This window comes from Sinohyriopsis cumingii, chromosome 4 (genome assembly GCF_028554795.1).
Source record: "Sinohyriopsis cumingii isolate HCF-2022 chromosome 4, ASM2855479v2, whole genome shotgun sequence".
NCBI lineage: Eukaryota > Metazoa > Mollusca > Bivalvia > Unionida > Unionidae > Sinohyriopsis > Sinohyriopsis cumingii.
In genome coordinates, this window is record NC_142964.1 from 147,170,080 (window position 1) to 147,194,313 (window position 24,234).

Here is a 24,234-nt window from a genome sequence, read left to right on the forward strand (position 1 = left end):
AACTGATATAATGATTTTCATGATGGCTGCCATGTAGGCCACGTTGGATACCATACCATTTTAGCAGCAATTAAATATCATAAGAAGTTTATGAAAATCTACATCAATATGAATATCCTTTTATGTGGAGTACAAATAAAAATTATTGTATATGGCTACCATGTTGCCATACTGGATTCAAATCAGAACCATTTTAATTTGGAACCAACCAGACATCTTTTAAAAGTAGTGAAAATAAATAAATATTGAAATTGCCATCAATTCAGGAGGACTAGCAACAATAAGATTTTAAGGATGACCACTAAGTCAGCCATATTGGATATCCAAGTGGCATCAATTTTCATTTAGGACCAGCTAGACTTCATAAGACACCCAAGAGTTTTAATATGACTTTCTTTTCAGATGGAAGAATAATAACAACATTTTCAAAATGGCTGCTGTGGCAGCCATAATGGCTGTCAAATTGACACGATTTTCATTTGTGACCAACTAGACATCAATGAAATCTTCTGGTATAAAATCATGTAGATAAGACTTTCCATCCAGAAGACACAACAATAACAAGATTATCAAAATGGCCACTAAGGTAGGTATACTGGATAAGCTGAGCAAAACTATTTTCATTTAGAAGCAACTAAACCATGGGATGAATATGTGTGTAAAGTTTCATGACAATCATCCAAATAGTTTATGAGGAGTAGTGACAACAAAACTTGTGCAAATGGTCAGACAGGTACTGGACAAAAGAAAACAAACCATCCCATAAGGTCTTCTGGTTTATGACCAATTGATCTAAAGCCAAATCAAAAACATGACAGATAAGAGAGACCTTTCATTTTTGATACCAAGAAACATACCTAAAACTTGCTTGTTTGTTTTCACTGGTTTTAACAAGCAGCACATTTCACACATTATTCACTATACCATTTACCAAGTACAGTATTTGGAGCTAAATGCCTTTCAAAGGGACATACCAAGGCAGCTGACCCGGGCTGGCCTGGTTAGGTATCAAACCTGTGACTACTGAATTGTGATTCCAATGCTCTACCAAATAGGCTATCGTGGCCTCCCCATAAAATGTATAAACAGTAACCAGTCCTGCTTGATTAATGCTGATGGAAAATCATCACCATCGGACATTTTATTCAGCTGAATAATTAAAATGTAAAGGTCATCTAAGAAAAACACCACTGAAGATTACTTAACTGACTGCCAACAGCTTGACTTAGTGTTAAAACCAATTTAGCAATGAACTGAGAGAACCCTTAAGGCTAATTTGCAGAGGTTAGGACACCAAGTAAATCTGAGAGATATATGTTGAAGAAACCAAAGTTATTATATATCTCTATAACTAGAGACACGAGCGAGATGTTGAAAAAAAAAAAAAACAACAATAATCTAAAGGAAAAAAATCATACAGAGTGACAAAAATACCTTAGATTATCCCCATGACTCATTCTGACATAGGACCCTCTCTATCATAATATATAATATAATCTCTTATATATTATGATAGAGAGGGTCCTAAGTCAGAGTGGGTCATGGGGGTAATTTAAGGTATTTTTGTCACTCTGTATGAATTTTTTCCTTTAGATGTTTTTTTTTTCTCAACATCTCACTTGCGTTGAGCACCTGTGAACTAGACATGTTCCGAAATCATCTAAAAATAGTCAACACACTGAAATACAATACAGGGACTTTAACACATTAACTCTTGGAGCTTTTTGTCATTTTGGCCTGAAAATCAAGTCAGAAACACAAAGGGGTTCATGTGTTAAACAGTTTAATGAGAAAATATTCTTAAATGATTTAGCTTGCAAACCCTTCCAATCAGTCTGCAATATAGCTGATATCAACACTGCCTTAGACAAATGGTATCAGATGTTATGTGCAGCCTTAGGCCAGCATGCCCCAATTAAAACAAAAAGGGTTAAACACCAAATTACACCCAAGTGGATTACCCCTGAGATCAATGAGCTAGGCACCTAAGAGATAATTTCCACAAGAAAAATGACACGAAAAGCTATAGAAAGTGGAGGAATAAAACTAAGCACCTGATAGATAAAGCAAATGAGAACAGCTATAGACAGGCTATTGATGAAAGTAAAAGTACCAAGACATTGTGGAAGCATCTAAAAGAGCTGAACCCACTCAAGAACAGTTCTTTTCCCCCTAGACTTAAGGAAAATCAGGATATAGCAACATCTGTACAAGACATTGTGGAAATGTTCAACAATTTCTTCATAAGCATCTCCAGTAACAATATCATAATCAGACAAACAACCTATAATTTATAAGAGCTAAAATTCCTGATGATAATTATTTTTCAATAGCTAATGTTAGTGAAGCTGATGTTTTTGATATGCTGATTAAGGTGAATATTAATAAATCCTCTGGATTGGATGGTATTGGTCTACGAATTCTTAAAATTGCTGTACCAGTAATAACAAAGTCATTAACACATATCATAAACTTAAGTATATTAAGGTAATTTTCCAGAAACACTGAAATGTTCAAGGGTTACACCTGTCTTTAAGAATGGAGAATAGGAGGATCCAGGGAATTACAGACCAATATCAATTCTACCTGTATTGTCAAAATTATTTGAAAAGCATGTATTCATTCAGGTCTATAAATTTTTTGAAACATAGTCTCTATTTCATAAAGTGCAATCAGGATTTAGAAAGTACCACTCATGCCAAACAGAACTTACCAGATTAATTGATCTTTGGCTGAAGGAAATGGATAATGGACATATGACTGGGATTGTTTTCCTTGACTTCGAGAAAGCCTTTGATCTTGTTGATCATGAAATTCTGCTACAAAAGTTGAACTGTTACAGGTTCGACAATCCATCTTTAAACTGGTTTAGATCATACCTAAACCAAAGGTCTCAACAAGTAAGCATTGGCAATAATAGCTCTCAAACTCACACTATTCACTCAGGGGGCCCTCAAGGCTCAGTTTTAGGCCCTCTCCTCTTCCTCATCAATATCAATGATCCACCATTAAATAATGAATCCAAAAATACAGATTTGTTTACAGACAATGCAACCTTGTATACATCTAGTTCTGATACTGAAGTTATCCAAATGAGATTAAATTCAGACTTTATTAGAGTCCAAACTGGGCAAAACAAAATAGGATGGTAATTAATGAAGGTAAAACAAAATGTATAATTTTGGGGACATCAAAAAAGCTACACAAGTCAGGGAGCCTAGAACTACCTCTTGCAATAAATAATCATCCGTTAGAAAATGTAAAACATGAAAAGCTTGTAGGTGTATCTGTAGATAATAATTTATTATGGAATGACCATATTGATAAGCTTAGTAAAACACTGTCATCCAAAATTGCCCTACTCTGCGGAATCAAGAAATATGGAACTCATAATCTATCCTACAAGTCATATATTCTTCCAACAATGGATTATTGTTCAAATATATGAGGAAACTGTGCTAAATCTGAGCTTGACAGGATTTATAAACTTCAGAAACAAGCAGCACACATAATTTTAGCTGCATCTATTGATCATCCCTCAAAAGCACTGTTTACAAAACTCAGGTGGTTCACAATGTATGACAGGATAGATTTTCACAAGGCAGTTCTTTTATATGAACGCCTACATGGAACTGCACTAGAGTATCTTCAGGACTTTTTCAGGCCTTTTTCAACACAACACCAGTTGAGATCTATATCACATGGAAACCTTCTAGCACCAAAACCAAGAACAGAGCAATTTAAAAAGAGCTTCCAATAATCTGGTACAGTTCTGTCGAACAAGCTTCCACTACATGTAAAACCTGCTGAAAATATTTGAGTATTTAAGAAAAGATATCATGAGCATGTATGTCTTTCTAATAGATAATGAAATTTTGTATTTTAATACTAAACATGTTAAAATAAACAGTAATTATTCTTCTCTTCATATAATGTGCATTGTTATACTCTCCTTAAGAGGGCGTCAAGGGAGAATAGTCCTTGACTAACGAGTCACCCTCTATAAATGAAGCATGATTATTATTATTATTATTATTATTATTATACTTCGCTGCCTTGAATGATAATGTTTCAGCCATCTTTATTAAACATTACTGGTTAGATTCTGACCAGTGACAATCTTTCTTAGAAGTTAGATTTTATATGACATGATTATTTCAGTAGTTTAAGCTAACATTGATAAAACTAGGAAAATTTACTAGTATACTGGTCATATACACAAATCCCAACAAGTTTAGCAAAGCGAAAATGAATACTTTCTGTGCATAGTTACATTTAACCAAGTCTAATATGCTGATCTTGGAGACAAAAAGTTTGCTTTAGCTGTTCACTGATATCTTTCATTTGTAGATCTGGCTGTTAGTTTGGGGGTACCTGGGGGGTACTTCCAGTGGATAAACAAGCTTATTGCTCAGAGCAGACAAACAATTTTTTTTAACCCAATTTCAGGAGCTACCATGCTTTGAAAATGGAACAACTTACTGAGGCCACTTTTGGGCAGAAATGAGCAACTGTCTTCTACCTTTCAGAAAACCAAGATTTTACATTTTAGCTAGTGTGAAAATAGCTTGTTCAGCACTCCCTCAAACATACCAGATGCAGAAAGATCATTTTCAATGCTGAGAAAAGTTCAACATTATCTTTTGGGAAGTTTGAACAGTACCATCCAATCTCCAGTGACTACAAATATGAATGCTAATGATGCAGGCATCACTTTCAAAGCTCTCACTTAGCTACTGAGAGTCAAAGATTGCAACAGATTTAAAGACAGAAACTTGGTGCATTTTTTGTAACAGTATGTGTGTGTGTGTGTTTGTGTCTGTGTGTCAGAAGTGATATTTGACAATGCTAAGTGCATCAGCTATTTTTGTTTTTAAGTGTATTAAATGCTTCAAAGGAAATTTCTTTTTATTTATTTTATTCAAAATTTGAATTTTCAGTCATTTTCCAAGATAACTTATTCTCTTGTGTATGACTTGCACTGGTCTCCCTTGGGGCCACAAAACTCCTCCCCCTCCCCTGTCTTGGAGGTTAGCAGTTATGTGCATGGTCTAGAGCTAAAGTTAGTATTCAAAAGCAATATTTCATTCACAGTGACCCTAATCCCCAAATTAAAAGGGGTTCCTGCTTACCCAAGTGCAAGCCAGCCTCAGAGTTTTGTAACTGCAGATGGTGGAGAACCCAAGACACTATGAATAAACCATTTATTTTTTTTCTTTTGATTACAGGGATCTTGAACCTTGCTGTTTTGATCACAAATCTGGTAGGGTGCTTCACTACCCCAAATTCAAGCCAACGGAAATGTTTGATAATCGTGGTGGAGAATCTGAGTTATTGTGCAGAAATGAATCTAGTAATTGACTGGGACACAGGCAAACAGACAGAAATAAAACAAAACATTATTACAGGTATATAAAAAGTTCCAATACAATACCTTTTAGCTTGTCTTGGCCAGGTGCCATCGTCATTCTTAAGTTCTATCACAATCACCTGTAAAAATAAATCACCATCTGACACTTTTCAAACTACTAAGAAAAATATTATCTATATGCTCTTGATTTTCCAATATACATGTAGTGACTACATCCATGGGAAAGAGACATATTTGTTGGCATGAGTGTGTCTTTAACTGGATCTAGTAGCCAGTGTCTGATGCAACAGTGGAGGACACTGGTTGCTACATGAAGTGCAGCATGCACACAAGACTGCCAACAAATATAACTGTGCCAAGAGTGTAGTCACTTTTTTAGTGTACCAAATGAAGACACATAAAATAGTTACTGCATTTTCTTGTTAATAACACTGCAACACTACAAAGCAGAACTATCTGGCATTACGACATACATGCATTTGCTTAAAAGACATGCCCTGACCTGATGCCATCCTTTAGCTGCTTGAAGCGATGGAAGGGAAATTAAACTTAATCTTGCAATTGAAACAAATCAAAACTTCTCTCTCTCTCTCTCTCTCTTAAAAATCTAGCTATTCTCTTTTTTTGTCTCTCTCAATTTCTTTGTCTCTTTTACAAATCTGAGCAAGCTGACTTTTAGAATTTGTTTTAAATCCCTGTATATCTTACTCATAACTGAACTTGTCCAAGGTCATGAAGACATTAGCATATATTCCAAGTCTGATCAAAATCAGGTCAGAACTAGGGCATTCAGAGAGGTAACAAACTCAACCAATCAGAAGAAAGATCACTTCATTAATCAGCAATGTTTGAGGTTTGATTAAAATTGGATCTGAAATTATTGCTTCCAGAACTGTGACAAGTCCAGAAAACTATATCCAAGATCTCCAGGACAATATGCTTGCATCTTGTTCATTAATGAATCTGTCCAACATCTTGAAGTATAACTATTTATTGCAAGTTTGATCAAAACTGTATGAGAAATACAGTCTTCAGAATTGTAACAAACTCAGTAATCCAACCCAAGATCATTGGATTATTATGCATGGATCTCAGTCATTGTCAAACTCATCTGAGATCAGAAAGATATAAGCATATACTCAAAGTCTGATAAAAATCATATCCGAAATATTGCCACCATAGTGGTAAAAAGTTCAGCCAATGAAATGCAAGATTACCTCATTTATATGTAGATCTTGCAGATTATTGAACTCATACATGATCTTGATAGAAAGCCATATTACAAGTCTGGATCAGAAATATGGCTACCAGAATAGTAATAAGGTCAGACAATCAGATGCACAACATCATGCATGTATAACATTCATTATTGAACATATCCATAACCTTGATGATATAAGCATATCTTCCAAATGTAATCAAAACTGGATCAGAAATAGGGTCTCCGTGGTGAAAGCAAACATAGCCAATCAGATGCAAGATCACCTAATTAATATTTGTGACTCTAACTCATGACTCATCTTGTGCAATGTCATAATGGCACATGCATATATATCAAGTTTGATGAAAATCACCTCAGAAAAATAGATTCAAAATTGGCAACAAGTTCAACCAATGGCATGCAATGTTACCTATTAGTATGCATGGATCTCATTCATTATCAAACTTGTTTGAGATCTTGATTTAAGCATACATTCCAAGTTTGATCAAAACATGATCAGATATATGGCCTCCAGACTGGTAACAAACTCATCCAATCACATGTAAGATCACATCATTTTAATGTAATGAATTTTGCTCATTATCAAACTGATCCACAATTTTGATGGTGTACGCACATATTCCAGTTCTGATCAAAATCAGATCAGAAGTAAGGTCCCCAAGTTTGTAAAATAATAATTGTTAATGGACAGATACTGGCTGGATGAACACAATGCATGATGGACACAAGTTCAGGACCATACCATAAGCTCACTTAAGCTCAGGGCCAGGCGAGTTAAAACAAATACTGAAACTGAAGAACTGAAGAAATGAATATCAAAACTCAAATCTGGACTAATAGCCCAACACATGAGATGACTTGAACACTGAGAGTTATGCTCCAGCAACAAAAATGTTTATAGACAGAATGATCATGAAAAGTAGACTGACAGAGAGGAGATGAAAGGTAAAAACAAGCAAAGTAAATAACATTAACATTGAAGTTAATCAAGGATATACACAAACATATGGATGGACATGTACACAGACACCAAAGTCATCATGCTGTAGAGAATCAACCAAGGCACAACACAAAAATTGCTGTAATGGCCCGAAAATATAAGGTAGTCTGTACATACAGATATGCTTGCCAAATTTCATTTGTATACAGTAAGTAGCATTTCCATCATCATACTAATGAGCTTGTCAGGACAGACAGGTGTGAGGACTGATGGATAAAGGAAAAAGACCAAATCAACAAAATACCTACTGAAAGCAGAGAGAATATAATAAAAATTAACTTAGTTTATTTTTGGTGTGTCATTTTCTAATTTAACGTGACCTATTCAACTCACAAAACATTCCCTACATATCTGAGAAAGGAAGTTTACCTGTCCTTGGTAGAGACCTGCATCCTCAAGTGTATGTTCAGGTTTGGTCAGCTGTTCATATGTGTTGGTGGTGTACCGATTCCAAAGTCGTACCTCCCTAGTCTCAGAAATATTGAATGTCCTACGCATTTCCTTCTCAATATTACCTTTGAAAAAGACAAGAATAAATTTTTACAGTTAACCTGGAAACTTAAAATCTTTTGCAAAGGAGAATTACCCGGTACCACTTGAGTGACCACAGCCTGATTACAATGCATCCATATTTTCTTTAACAATATTATTTCATTTTTTTATGTGTTTTAAAATCTGACTCTTTGAATTAAATGTTCTGAAGGCAATGCATTCTGGTAATGCCTGAGAAAAGCAATCATCTTCAGTTCTAAAAGAGTACCCATAAGAATCAGTAGCACAAATGACTTATTCAGTTTATTATTGAAAATACAACAACAATTGCACAGATTAGACCCTGGTGCATTATGCAAACAAAACTAAAAACAGACCTAGATCTGCTATCACATATTATACTACTTCTATTATATTACTTCTAAGTTTGTTGTATTCTAATTGATATTCACATCTATATATAAGTGTTTTGTTCTGAGTCGGTGGAAAGAACAAGTTTGATATGGCATATAGATAGTCAAGGCGGAGATGTATTCATAAGCTAAATCAAACTAGCTCTTTTCCCTGACACAGAACAAAACAAAATGATTGGTCTTGTATTTATTATACCACCTCCCCTTTTCCTCACTTTCTAAATATTTTTTGCTTTACTGTATGAATAAAATTCAAAATAAACTTGGATTCGTAAACATTTGATTCACTGCATCCAAAAATATATATGTGCTGATATAAAAAAAGACACCTAAGTAGTTTGAATCTGGGTATGTGATACGTAAATATGGACTGAACAGTTGCACTGAATGCCAGATCAAGCCTGCAAGATGTAATAACATAATGGAGTGCTCCGCCTGACATCTTGTTTGTTATTTTGCACATCAAATTCAACTTTATGTGAAGACCAAATCCGATTCCATTCAAAAGTAACTGAGCACAAAAGTTCTAAGTCAAACAACTGAATAAAATTCTGCCAGAAAATAGAGAAAATGAAACCTGATTGGTATCTTTAATGTAAATTCTCATACCAAATCTGACTTTAATCAATTTAGTCCTTTAAAATTTATCAAGAGGAAACAAAACAGATGGGCAAAGTTCAAAGACCAAGTTGAACATGGTCTATGACTCCATAAAATATGCTGAAAAAATGTGCAAGTCTTCTTAACTGTAAAAACCTTCAAGTGCTGCTCATCAGAAACAAAATTTGAGCCCTAATGGGCTTTGATTTTCATGCAGGAGGGATCACTTTCAGTGACAGACTGATAAATTCTTGTGACAGTCTGAACAATCCACCTCAAGATGGTGACTGACAAAATTTCTGAAGCCACGACCTTTTCATTTTTCTTTTGATCTATATAGAACCACCAAGTTTAAACTGGACAAACGAGTTTATCTTGACCATTCCCAGCATAGATATGACTGAGACTGGGGATATCATAAGGAACAGAATGTACCAAAAGCAATTGATTCTTGGCCAGAAACACTGGTTGGCAAAGAAGAACAATCAAATCATAGTTACACCGAATCATAAACAAACTCTTTCCGCTATCAAACATGACTTTCCTTGCTGCTTCTCACTGGTGATATAGACAGGAGGAAGTCTGTTTTAAGTGCTAGGTTCTCAAAGAAAGTTTCACTCACAGGTTCATAAGGAGATTTAGATAATAACCAATGAATGCCCACCTCTGCACAAACAAGTGAGGCACTGTTCTCTTGAACTCACAGTACCTAATCAGTTCTGAAAATCCAACCCTACAGTGGAGCACACTGATAACTTAAGAATATTGGGAACTGCTGTTCTGTAACCCTTAATAGTGGATACCAAGCAATAGAAAGATTAAAAGGAGAGAAGATAGTCTCAACACATTTCCTAGTAAATCAATTACCTAAAAAACCTTGGATGTTGATTGCCCTCTAGCCTCAGTGATGCATTTGGTGACATTGCTTGAAAACTCGTATTGGTGGACAGATTGTTTAATACAAGTCAGGTGTGAAGGTGGAGGATTTGTGGAGTGATGTACATGAGGGACCCTTTGTGCTGCAAAAGTAGATCCCTTCTTTGAGATAATTCCCTGGCATCATGAACCAACGAATTGTGGAGATCAACGGACCATGTTTGCTGGGGCCACATGGAACTATCAAGATGATCCTTCACTTTGATGTCATGAAAATAAAGAATTATTCTGAAAGGTGGGAAGGCATAAGGTATCCACTCCCCATGCCATCTGGTCTGGCACTGGAAAGACATAAATTGGGAGGGGGGGTGGCTCATTGTTCAGCTTTCTTAGGAACAAGTCTATCACTGTTGTTGCCCACATAAAAGAAAGCTCTCTCCTACTGACTGAGACACATTTCCTGGTACCCACTGACAGATCTTCATTAGTTCTCACTCGATATCTTTTACCCAGTGACCTGTTATTAATGGTGCCTAGTACTCATTGCTTCATTGCTAACTGACCCAGTGACTGGTCACTTGAATATGACCAATCAGATGATGCAGATGCAATCAGATGAGTCTGCATTTGGGGAACTCAATTGTGATAAATGAGATCTTGCTTTAATCTGCAGTCTACTAACACAAGACAATGACCATGATTCCCTTGTACTGGGCAGGTGGTGCTCAATATTTGGGTCTGGCAACCTCCCTAAGGTGGCAAGTGCCAAGGACCTTTCCCCCCCCACCACTGTAAGTGGCAACTTCTTAACTTCTAACACCTCTCACATTAAACCTTCTCTCAAATGAGAAATTGCAAATGATCACTCAAAATGGTGACACTGCATTTATGAGACTTTATGTAAAAGCATGGTGACCAGGCACCAATTGATGTACACTTAAACCTGCCCTAGAGGTTATCTGTATTAAAAAATCAGAGCTTTGATATCCCATAAATCATAATATTTCAGAAGCAAATCTTATTTAAGCAATGATCTGTATTCAGAAGTCATTTTTCTAATTCTCTTTGGTGGCTGCTTAACTCCAGTCTGACTGTAGTAATTGATAAGTGAAGGGATTTGGAGCCAATTCCTCTAACCATGCAAAGATTACTGTTGTGTAACTGCTGTCTTGAAAAGCAGACAATATTTCAGCACTTTTGTTGCTAAACCAAGCCATGAAACAGTAAACACTGAACCTTGATCTATATACAACGTTTATACTCATCCAAACCATGATGTATGTATCTAATGTATAGTAGCACTCCAGTCCATCTACAATACAGTAGATGTGATTAAACCCATAAATCTATGAGACCAATTATATTCATGTAAAATTTTCATCAGAATGCGTTAAATGGTTTTTTAGCTATGGTGTTTACAAGCAACATAGTGTGTTAAGATATGGAGTTAAATGTGACTGCATACAACTCATTAAAGGGTTGATAAGAGAAAACCGATCAAAGGCAGCTCTAGATGATTGAGTATACACTTCAAATTGCATCAAAACATGCTGAATGGCTCTTAATCAGATTGTTTCAAAACATGAGTTGAGGAATGGCTCATAAGCTATATTGGTTACAAGGAACTGCTGCAAGGAAATATAAATGTCAATTAGAAAAAGGACACCATTAAAACTGGACCAGATGACAAAAAGTTTAAAAACTTGTTTCATTAGCTGACATCCCAAATGGCAATTAATATGTACAAGAGTTGCAGAGCTATGGTGGTTGAAAGAAATGAAAACAGACAGACAGGTGGAAAAGATAATTATCATGAGAAACCCACATCTCAATGTGAGAACCATCAAATTTTTAATGTATCATGCAAACTAGATACCTATTGTGTCTGCTCAACTGAATGGACGGCTGACAGGATGTTCAAGATCTTTATTTGACACAGCTTTAATTCCACTGTGTAAATTTCAATTTTTAGATGTTTTTGATAATATCCCTCAAATATTACATTCCTACCCACAGGTGTCTGAAAAGAAGGTCCAGAGACCAAAGCATTCCTGGAATCCATCAGCAACTAAACTAAAAGGCTATTAATGGGAAACAAAAGTGATATAGGCTTCTTGGATATAAATTCCATTCATTTTTAGCATTCTCATTTACGTCATCAAAAACTTGTTCTCCCAGTTTGGCTTGTAATCCAGTTCCTTGAATTTTGACTCTAATCTAAAACAATGAGGGGAAATCAGGAGTCTGGTTGTAATAAGATTTCTTGTAGATAGCTACATTTCTGTACAAGTAGTAATAATTCAAACTTGAAATACTGTTTAGTCTATCTGACAGCCTCACACACCCCACCCAGGTATACTACCGTATGATTTAAACCTGCTGGGCTCATCTAGAAATTCTGGCCTGCCAACCCCCTCACCCCCAGGTACATTACTGTATTATCTAAACTGCCAGGCTCTACTGTATGACACAAACCTGGTGGTTTCATTCCCAGGTACATTATGGTATGATCTAAACCTGCTATCCCATCCCCAGTACATTAACATAATATAAAACTTCTGGGATTACCCCAGGTAAAGAAGGGTGATATAAACTTGATTATCTGCCACAATATTCACCTAGAAATTTACAGCTTCCTTACAATTCTGAGCATTATGCTGGCTTATTTAAATACTGCTTACAGTAATCTACCTGTTGGAATCCCCCAGGTAGATTATTCTATGATCTTAACCTTTCCTGGCTCAGTCCCAGGTATATTTATTGTAGTATCATATAAACTTGCTGGGCTCACCCCCTCCCCTAGTGCACCAAGAAATTCTTGGTTTCTTTACATTTAATGCATATTATGCTGGCATTACCTACCAGGCCCCCACCAGATGAAAGCCAGGATTGGTAATATGATATTAATGTTTAAACCAAGATACCTCCACCCAGGTACATATACAAACTGAGTAAAGCCTTTGAAAGCCTCAGTATATTTAGTATTTTCTTTTAATGTTTTGCATGAAACTGGACATATATTTTATTTGATATAGTCTGCTAAATATTCATGTATGTGTGATGAAGAAAGAATGCAATTTATATAAATTAAATGTAGATTTCTTTAAAAGAAAAGTATAATAGTTCTGAAGTCGAAACAGTGATTTTACTATCTGGGAAAGAGAATGCACAGTAAGGGTACATAATGTTATTGCTTATAAGGGGGACAACTTTATAAAATTAATTGATGACTGACTCGACCTTTTGATCTCTTTTTCTTTTATTGATGGATGTTACAATTTCAGTCTTGTATTATAAATCAGGACCTAGATCATTTGTTTAACATCAGTCTTTCCAAGTAATTACCATATTTACCTGTGTGTAACACACACTCATAAGTGACAATGACTCAGATCTGCCACTTGATCATGTATCAGCAGAACAGGGTTGTTGGTGTCCATGGAAACAACCTTGACTCTGATTTGATGACAAGACATGAAACTTCCTTGATCAGTTTCATTAATCATATTGTAGCCTCAGACATCAACTGTCATTGTGGGAACTACTGTACATACTCCTTTATAAATGGACCTTTCTTTACTGAATTTTATTCAAGAGTAAGGGTTGTTTTATAAGCGTGACATACAAAGAAAACTTAATGAATCCAGTGGATAATGTTGAAAATATACATGTCTGTAGTTCACAAATACACTGTCAATTCAAATATTTGTACATGTTCATATATTTGTTCCTATTCAAAAATGCATATAATGTATCTACTGTATTTATCTGTTTCATGACAGTATTCATTATACAATGCTTATATAAACAGTTATTTGGATTTTAATATTTTAAAAATATTATTAGTAGATTAAATGCTACTCACTGCAATGTGAAGTGTCCATCAATGTTTTCTAGTGAACTATATTTGCTAAGTGAAGCGGGTGTATTTCCTTTATCAATTTTCTAAAATCTAACTTTATACAATTAGGAATACAAGATTATGCAATGAATATGCCATCATCATAGTCTTCTTTAACATTTTAATGCTACTTAGTATAAAACCCCACAAGACGGATATATATATATATATATATATATATATATATATATATATATATATATATATATACAGTGTGACCCCGCTATAACGCACTCCATTATAACGCGAATTCAGATATAACGCAGTTGTGGCATGGCTCCCGAAATTTCACGTACATATATTTTTCTTGTGCACAAAAAATTCTTAAAAAGTACGAAAAAAAGTAAAAAGTTGCTTATCATTTTGGGATAGAGATCGCGTATGAATAAAAAATGCAAGACGATCGTGACTTGGCTCCTGAAATTTTATACGTATTTTTCTCACACACGAAAAAGTATTTTTCTCGTACACGAAAAAGTACTTTTTGTTCTTAAAAGTAAGAAGAAGAAAAAAACGCAAAAAAAGTTTATTCTGGGATCGTGTAGGTCTTCGCCAATGTCGCAAACTTGGATTGTTTTTCCTTATTGGCGGCAAAACATGCCATGTGGCTTTTTTTATTTGTTGGCAACATTGTTGACTATTTAAACTTTTATATACAACCATTGGTCTGGAGTGCAGAAATTCAGAGGCCCCATGAAAGGAAGCCACAAACTAGATATAAAATGAACTGAAATTTATCTATTGTTACATAAACAAATTCTTTGTCTATACTGACAAACCATCTAAACAGTGCATTGTTATATTATAATCCGCTTATCCTGATATCTAGCATGAGTTCTGTATGTTGTGAAATATCCAATTTTTTATTGTTACATTTCTGGTAATGGAGATCAACTGGACGAGGCTTTCTCTCGTAATCTGTCTTTCATCGGATTTTCGGCCGCTCGCTAGTAATTAATATATTTACAATGTGATTTGGATTTTTAACGTAGCTTTAACAATTTTTCAGTCATATCGCTACGATGTCTGCAATGTGGCAGTTTATAGTGATGTCTAGCACTGGGGCATCATGCCACAGACATGTAGCATGATGTCCCACCCAGTCACATTATCCTGACACCGGGCCGACCAGTCCTAACACCAACCTCTTAATGCTGAGCGCCAAGCGAGGCAGCTGTTAGTACTGTTTTTGTAAGTCTTTGGTATGACTTGGCCAAAGATCGAACCCACGACCTCCCGCATCCGAGGCAGATGCTCTAACCACTAGGCCACCGGAGGTCTGCAGCCTATTGGCTTATTCTGCAGCGGGAAGCTGCTTACTATATATATCGTGCCATTATTGCAATATATTTACAAAGACTGGCATTTGTGTGTGGATGGTAAGTAAACTTCCTCTTCTTTTCACTCAGAATTAAATCCTTTAGAACATTCACGTTTTCTGTAATAATCCATGTCATCAGAACACCTGTGTCTCTATCGTCTGTTGACCCTTTGTTAATTTTCAGACGCATGCGTAGAAGGCAGCATCACGCTGCTACCACAAATGTAAAAAAAAAAAATTAAAAAAATCTTATTGGTTTATTCAGTAGTCATGGAGGGACAGTAACTAGAATAGTCTAAATGATGACCAATTCCTTTTAAAAATTATCCAGATAAAACAGTTTGCTGAAATTTCAAAGGAAACATATTACCTTTGAAGCACCGACTGTTATGAAAACGTACTCAGCAAATGGAAAAAATCCCCATCTCAATCATGCAATACAATTATCTGATGTTGCCGCCACAATAAGAAATGGGCATTTGTTGGTTCTCCAATGCTGTTTAGCGGCAACTTCAAAAGCGCACGCACCCTTCAAAGAAAGCTGACTACAATCTTTCAATAACAGCAAAGAAGTTTTCTTCAAAGGAAGTCGGTACCAAACTTAAATAAAAGTGATGGAATCTGATGGATTTTTTCATTTTCCAACGTGACTGGAACACTTTAACTGTGCTGTGAAAGTTTACTTTTTGTAGGGAGAAAGTTTATGCCAAAGGCTTAAAACGCAAACTAACTTTTACCGACATCGAACGTACTTCAAAGTAAATGTGCTTCATCATTCGTTACGTGATTGTGCTATGTTTTTCCACTGAATTCAGACCAATATGACCTGTTACAAAATTTTTGTTGGGGGGTACATTTTCTTCAGCTAACTGACTTGGTTGCATATAACACGGCTCGGTTCATAACACAGTCGGATTCTATGGCTTCCAACTACCATGTTATAGCAGGGTCCCACTGTATATAGGTGGATATCAAAGGAATGACAAGTCTCGTTGTACTGTATATCAATATACCTATAGTATCTATACGACTGAATTGCTTGAGAATTTGGTTGTCAGGATGCGAGTTTTTGCACAGCTTGAGGTCCAGATAGTACACCTCTACCTTACAATGCCTGACAAACAAACCATGCTGGATCACTTTCCTTGCTATGGGTTCCTACAATAAAAATTGGCAGAAATAGATCACACTGATGACTTCTGGCATGTGTTTTCTTAAGATCATATGAAAACACTGATACAACAAAAAATGTCATTCCTGCAATAACATCAACCTACAAAGCAATAAGAGTGGAATGATGCAACAATGCATTAATAATCACATTATTTTGGCCATGATATGATAAACAATATGTTTGTCCGATAGTGCAATACTTCTAAAAGTAGTGTAAATCTTTAAAAAGTACATTTTCCTATGTCTTTAATGCATAAATGTTTTCTACCATGTCCATTTTTTTGAGCATGATGTGTGTGCAGACAACATTCTTGTTTACACTAGAACTGAATGTATAAGGAAAAAGAGGTCTGACTGGCTGCTGAACTAAAATTAAATTTCATATCAAATTTAAAGGGAGACATACAACATTAACATGTTCACATGTACAGGTGCATGTGGATGACCTATGTTATTTAAGTGCATTTGGATACCCTTGAATGCAACTGCAATTTGCCCTGCAAATTCATAGGTCCATCTAACAGGAATAGGATGCCACAAAGAAAAACAGGCTTTCTGGCAGTTCTATGATTTCACAGCACATGATTATGTATATTATGATACACTGCATTCAGATGCAAGACAAAAGACAATTATTCTCTAAACTTTTCAAAAGCAAATGGATAAGATGTTATGCACATCTTTAGGTGAAGACCATAGCAAAGTTTCATTACAGTTTATGAACAAGAGACTCAAGTGTGCCTGTGATTGCTCACCTGAATGTCAGATGGAAATAGGAAAATGCATGAGCAGCTGGCCATAACACCTGTATTAGTAAGATGCTTGTGTAGAAATTTCTTCAAATGCCGTTGACAAGGTTTATCCAGTTTAAAAACCTTCATTCATATCAACATAATTTGTCAAATATCTAAAGGCATCTATGCCAGAATGCCTTCTTTGCAAGTTTATCAGATTATGTTAACTGGTTTTCAGTAGATAAAGCTGTGTAAACAGTTTTCAGACTGAAGGAATTGCTACCACATTTGAAGATTCAATGGCAAGGTAAGAAGCCTTCTGTCAAATTTGGTTAAATTCTATTATGTGGCTATTTAAAGGTCACTTTGCAAGTTTCTCTGATTAGCAGCAGCAGTATTTGAAGGCAGAATTATAGAATTTGTGCTAACCTAAAATCCCATGATGCCAATACAAAAATAAAAGTAATCATAAAACAAGGTCTTGCATACTTATGATGATTTCGCTGTGTATTAAGATTTTGAAAAAAGGAAAGGTGAAAAAGACCAAATGAGAAAAAATACAACAGTACAAAGTCAGCAAGATATCCTCTTTACCAGTACACACTTGTGCTCAATTTGCATCACTACTGCAGTAATATGTTGGCAAATATTTACTCAGTGATCAAACAATAAAATATTTTCTCTTAAAGCTATCATGCTTGCAACTTAGGTATGCAATTTAGTTTTCATTTTTTAAAATCTTTTGAACAATTTCTATATTCATATGTTCATCTTTCCATCTACAACTAAGTACAGAAAATTTTGCCAAGAGCAAAATAAAATTTAGTGCCTGAGCAACTTGTTCTTTGTTAATAAATGCAAACAATACATTTGTAATGGAAATACTGCATTGTAAAATATGACGGCATTATCGTTGCACTTGTCCAACCTTAAGTACATCAGACAATTAAATAATAGGTGAGTCAGTGTGCACTTACTATCACTGGTAATTGTTTATAGAAACTATTCCATTCAAAGGTCTATAATGAAACTATCTTAATTTCTACATTAAATGCTGAGAAAAGGAAGGCAATACATTTTATACCATGAAAGATTTGCATTCAAATTAAGTAGATCTGCCCATTTCTTTGTATACCTTTGTTGTCTATTAAGGTTGGTTTGGTTCTATGGTGTTTAGTGGCAGTTTTCGCACATGATAGGCTATACATGGAAGCCAGTATATTTGATGGAAGAAGACAATGGGAAGAACCATCAATCTATAGGAAGCTACTGGCAAGCTTTTTCATGAACCCATGTTGGTCAAGCCAACACTTAAACTTGCATGGATAGAGGTGAGGTGTGCAAGTTATTTGTAAAAGCAACAGCCATAGACTAATCTGCTGACCAAGGCACCCATATATTAAGACTTTGTATATACTTTTACAAGTCTTTTCATATTCTGTGACTAACAATACTGGGTATCTTATTTCATGACTTCTTTATTTCTCTTCCATAAATTACTCCATTAGAGCTATTAACTTGCACCAAAATGTTTTGATTCCCATAACAACACCATAATCTCTAGAAAATTACATTCAATATTATAGATATGTTGAAATTGTTAAGAACTATGCAAATGTCCATTGATATTCAGTATAGTATACATGTATTTGATTTGGTGTTTGTAAAAATAAAACATGCAGCAATTTTGATACTGGCATTATGCCATATACATTCCTTTTAAAGATTGGCTCATTTGTCTGGTTTGCTGTTTATCATAATGAATCAAGCCAAAGTGTTAAACACTAGCTGCCTGAAGACATTAAGTCTGTTCATATATCTTTAGAACAATTCTGGACTAAAGTCCACAAAAAAGGAATACTGTTATTTGTGACATTAAAAATGGAATATTTTCTCATTTAAACCTGGATGTCATCAGTCTTCTCACCATGTAACTTTCATGGCATCAAAAAAATACAAAGTATCTACCACGCATAAACCACCACCTTTATATTTTTAAAAGTAAATGTGATTTCATAACCAGTTACTTTAACAAACAGGGTAAGCATTCTTTAAGACTACTTAAGAAGTAAATTATTAATTTCTCTATATTTTATCAAATTTTATGTAATAACCTAATGATTCCTTTCAAATTATAACTGATTGCAACTATAAACTCTGATCATAGATATATATATAAATATATACATTCAAAATTGATCCATGTCCCAATAGCATTTATTGAACAACTAATGGAAAATTCTAAAATATTATCAATAGGTTTGCTTCTAGAAAAAATCCAACTTGTAAACAAGGTAGGCCTTGAACTCAATGTTAGTAAATATCCTTTTAAAAAACGACAAAAGTCAGGTAGGCCAAAATTCTACCCTTAATCACAGAAAATGGTCAAGCACACAGTATAAATTAAATATACATCACACTCCAAATACTGGGCTTGACGACCATACATGAAGTTGATCACAGACTGTACTTTTGACTTTACTGAATCACTTTCAATTCATGGAGTATACATATTTGTGGTTTTGTGGTTATGCAAGACAACAAAGTCAAATCAAAATATGAACCAAATTGATATTTAAAGTGTCCCTCCCTGCCACATGCCATACTATAGCATTATTTTTTTCAATACCAATGGTATTGAGAGTTCTTAAAAAGATGAATATGATTAATTTATGACTGATGTCTATGATTCATTTATGACTGATGAGGAACAATGAAGATTTATTAACAAAGATTTAATTCACTTGAAAAATTGTGTGAACTTTAAACCTCATGCCTTGGTAAATCATAAAACACATTCTTTCCATTAATAATAATTTTTACTCAATAAAAAATGATGCAATCCAATGAAATTTGCAAACCTCTGAGAAATATGAGAACAAATGAGTTCAAGAAAACATTCAATCACAAAACACACTTTTTTTTAAGTATACATAATCTTGAAAAATGTTAAGTTGCTATTTATCCTTCGAAATTTCCAACATAATTTATGGATCATGAAGGCACTGTTATGTGAGGATTTAGCATATTTACAACAATGTTGGGTCATGATACATTTATATTTTTACAGTAAAGTTATGTCCTGAGCATATCTTCATGTGTAAATATTAACAGCATTTGTTGTCAGTGAACACAACCAAATTTACTATAATACATACATCTGTTAATTGTCATATTATATCTTATTTTGAACTTTTCATTAACAATTGTTTTCAAACTGTCAGGATTTATAGACATTGTTTGACCTCATGACTGTGTACCAAGGCTTGAAGCAAAGCTTAATTGCACATATTTAGGTTTACCGAACAAACATTTTCATTGGAATTTTACTGTTCCATGCATTTTAACTGGTACAATTGAAGATTTAATTATTTTGCACTGTGATATTCACTAAAATGCAAGTACAGTGGAACCCCGCTATAACGCGCCCCGCCATAATGCGAATTCGGATATAACGCGGTCGTAGCATGGCTCCCGAAATTTCGTATATTCATTCACACATGGAGAAAAAAAATTTGGAGAAAAGTAAAAAAAAACAAAACAAGAAATTAACTTCATTTTGGGCATGAGATTAGTTGTGACTTTTAAAATAATATGATCGTGGCATGGTTCCTGAAATTTGAAATTCATTTACGTGTATTTTTATCGGACCGTGAAAATATTTGTTTAACGTACGAGAAATAGTGTGTAAAACGTTTATTATAATTTGGTGTTAGAATTCGCGTATGACTTTTAATAATAAACAATCGGAACTTAACAATTTATCCTGGTTCTTTAAGTGATTTTGGAGAAGTGATCGTGTATGAATTCTAAAATAATACGATATATATAACGTACGAGAAATAGTGTGTACAACGCTTGGCTTCTGAAATTTATCAATTTGAACAGGTTGTGGTGAAGCTCCGTATTCTACTCTAGAAGAGAAAACTGGTTTCATTAGGTTTTTGAATTGTTAAGCCGAAGTAAACATTATCGGAAGTGTTACTTATTACGGATCCATGAGTAAAGCCAGTAAATCGTCTTTGTGATTGTCTTCCATGAATTCTGTATACAGTCGTTGCTCAAACAATAGCCGACATGGGCTTCTTATTTAACTGCAATCACAGCCAAGCAGCAGACAAAGTTGTGGTTGATACAAGAGTCGCACAATTTAATAAACATCAAAGGACGAAAGCCGCCAACATGTATGCTGTGCTTGGCGGTGTGATCAAACAACAAACAGTTGAAAGTAAATAATATCCACTTTATTATCTGTAAATTAAAAGGGTATGAAATTGTACATCCGTTCAGCTTAATTTTGTTTTATATAAAAAGTGATTCATAACCATTGCAGGCCTTCATTACTTAGTTATTGAGCTTTATCTGTGTACGTTGTTTGCTTATATAAAAAATATTTTACTGTTATGGAAAAGCAAGTTCAAAAACGCAAGTCGTTTTCTGCTAAAGAGAAACTGTATGCCCTAGATCAACTAAAGAAGGGCAAACAACAAACTCAGCTTGCCAGAGATCTAGGAATCAGCGAGTCCACTTTGCGAGGGTGGAAAACAGATGAAGGAAAGCTCCGTAGTCTACCCAACATTCTTGAAGAGGAAACTGGTTTACAGCGTAAAAGGGTTAAGTTAGCTAATGACAATGTCCTAGATTCAGCTTTGTACCAATGGTTTGTACAAGCTCGCTCAGAAGGTGTTCCAATTTCTGGCCCAATTCTGAAAGCCCAAGCAGAGAAATTTGATCGCCGTATCAATGGAGATGATTCCAAATTTAAGGCGAGTAATGGCTGGCTAGACAGATTCAAGAAAAGGCACGCTATCAGCCAAGTTCTTGTGTCTGGGGAAATCCGCTCTGCTGACAAAGAGGCTGCCAATTCCTATCCGATTGGGCTTAAAAAGTTGCTAGAGGACGGTTGCTACACAGCCGACCAAGTTTACAACTGCGATGAGACTGGTTTATGTTATAAAATGTTACCCGATCGCACCCTTGCAACCAAGACTGACAGTCACAAACGAGAAGGTTTCAAGAAGAGGAAGGACAGAGTGACTCTCTTATTTTGTGTTAACAAGTCTGGCAGCCACAAAGTCAGACCTCTGATGATTGGAAAATCGAAAGCTCCCAGATGTTTTCATCATGTAAATATGAAGGCACTTCCATTTCAGTACACTAACAGCAAGAATGCTTGGATGAATAGCTCCATATTTGACGACTGGTTTCACAAAACATTCGTTCCAGATGTTCGAGCTCATTTACGAAAACTCAAGCTGGAGGAAAAAGCTCTCCTCCTGCTGGATAATTGCCCTGCCCACCCCCCAGCGGAAAATCTTGTCAGCAGTGATGGCAAGATCAAAGTTTCGTACCTCCCGAAAAACACTACGTCAGAAATCCAGCCACTTGACCAAGGCATAATTTCCGTATTTAAACAAAATTATCGCCGTGAAATGATAAAGGGAATGGTAGCAGATAATAACGCATCCGTCGACACATCATTGGCATTACTCAACTTAAAAGAAGTATTAATTTAGCAGTTTTCACATGTTTCTTTTGATGTTCACAAAATCTGAAATAAAAGTTATTTGCACGCTGAAATCATGCGTTGATTGTTAATTATTCTTGCAGTTGTCGCATATGATAAAATTTTAGCGGTATGAAATTTGTACAGACACCGTATGTAGACCCGGGAATAGCTGCATGCAATGACCGTACGATATCAGACGGCAAGTAAATGGTTTCAATATTTTGTTCGTCCTATATTTTACACGACGAATTCAGACTATTACAAAATTATTGAATATTTTAAATCTGTACGATTTTCAATGAAATTACATCCATTATGGATGAACTGCATGCCACGACGGCACGGTAGCATACGGTGTTGATACACTTTTCATGATATAGCGATAGTCTGGTATTATCGGTCAATCTGTATTATCGTTCAAACAAATAAAAATTAGTAAATGTTTTTAATGCACAGTAATAACCTATAAATATATTAGCCTTCGATTATTTTGAATATATCTTAATTAATGCATTCCAGTTAATATTCATCTGATGATAAGCCGACGTTTGATCATTGTACATGTATACACGTATATGTTCTCGGAAAAAAAGGTTAAATATTGTAAAACCCGGCATTAACGCGACCCCGCTTTTAACGTGATCCGATTTTATGGACCCCGATCATCGCGTTATAGCGGGGTTCCACTGTACAGCTAATGGTTTAATTGCTTTTAATACTAAAATATCTTTTTTAGTTACACAATTTTTATAATTATATTTTTAAATAACGGAGACACTCCATAACAGTTTTGTTATTCAGTTACTAAGAATATATAGGCTTACATAAACACCCTTGTATGGAATAAAATTTCATCTAATAACATACATCCACAGTGTGGACCCTTGTATGGAATAAAATTTCATCTAATAACATACATCCACATTGAGGACCCATGTAGGGAATAAAATTACATCTGATAACATACATTTACAGTGATGGAATAATATTACATCTAATAACATACATCCACAGTAAGGGAATAAAATTACATATAATAACATATATCCACAGTGAGGACCCTTCTGTGGAATAAAATGTCATCTAATAACATACATCCACAGTGTGGACCCTTGTATGGAATAAAATTTCATCTAATAACATACATCCACATTGAGGACCCATGTAGGGAATAAAATTACATCTGATAACATACATTTACAGTGATGGAATAATATTACATCTAATAACATACATCCACAGTAAGGGAATAAAATTACATATAATAACATATATCCACAGTGAGGACCCTTCTGTGGAATAAAATGTCATCTAATAACATACATCCACAGTAAGGACCCTTGTATGGAATAAAATTACACCTAATAACATAGATCCACAGGGACGACAGTCATATTCACACATTTTATTGAGGGCTATCACAGTATTATCCACCATATGACACTGTACCATACTGAACGGATTCATGTGGAAGCAATTGCCATTTGATTCAAATATAAAATAACTGCATCAATAAAATTGTTTTCATTACATTTCTATTATAATGATAACAAGTACTATTCATTAAACAAAAGAGAATATAAAGATATTGTTATTACTAATCAGGTTTCTTATCACATACA

General features: G+C 35.0%; 1 protein-coding gene across 1 annotated transcript in view; it reads right to left on the reverse strand.

Annotated features, from left to right (window-relative positions):
• Nucleotides 1-24,234, reverse strand: part of LOC149802293 (ubiquitin carboxyl-terminal hydrolase 15-like) — a 188,644-nt gene that overhangs the window by 100,903 nt on the left and 63,507 nt on the right. The window contains exons 15-17 of the mRNA XM_089956913.1: nucleotides 16,210-16,354; nucleotides 7,963-8,108; nucleotides 5,435-5,490 (exon numbers count right to left, since the gene is read on the reverse strand). Coding sequence (XP_089813039.1) covers nucleotides 5,435-5,490; nucleotides 7,963-8,108; nucleotides 16,210-16,354 — 347 coding nt within the window. The remainder of the gene's footprint in view (nucleotides 1-5,434; nucleotides 5,491-7,962; nucleotides 8,109-16,209; nucleotides 16,355-24,234) is intronic.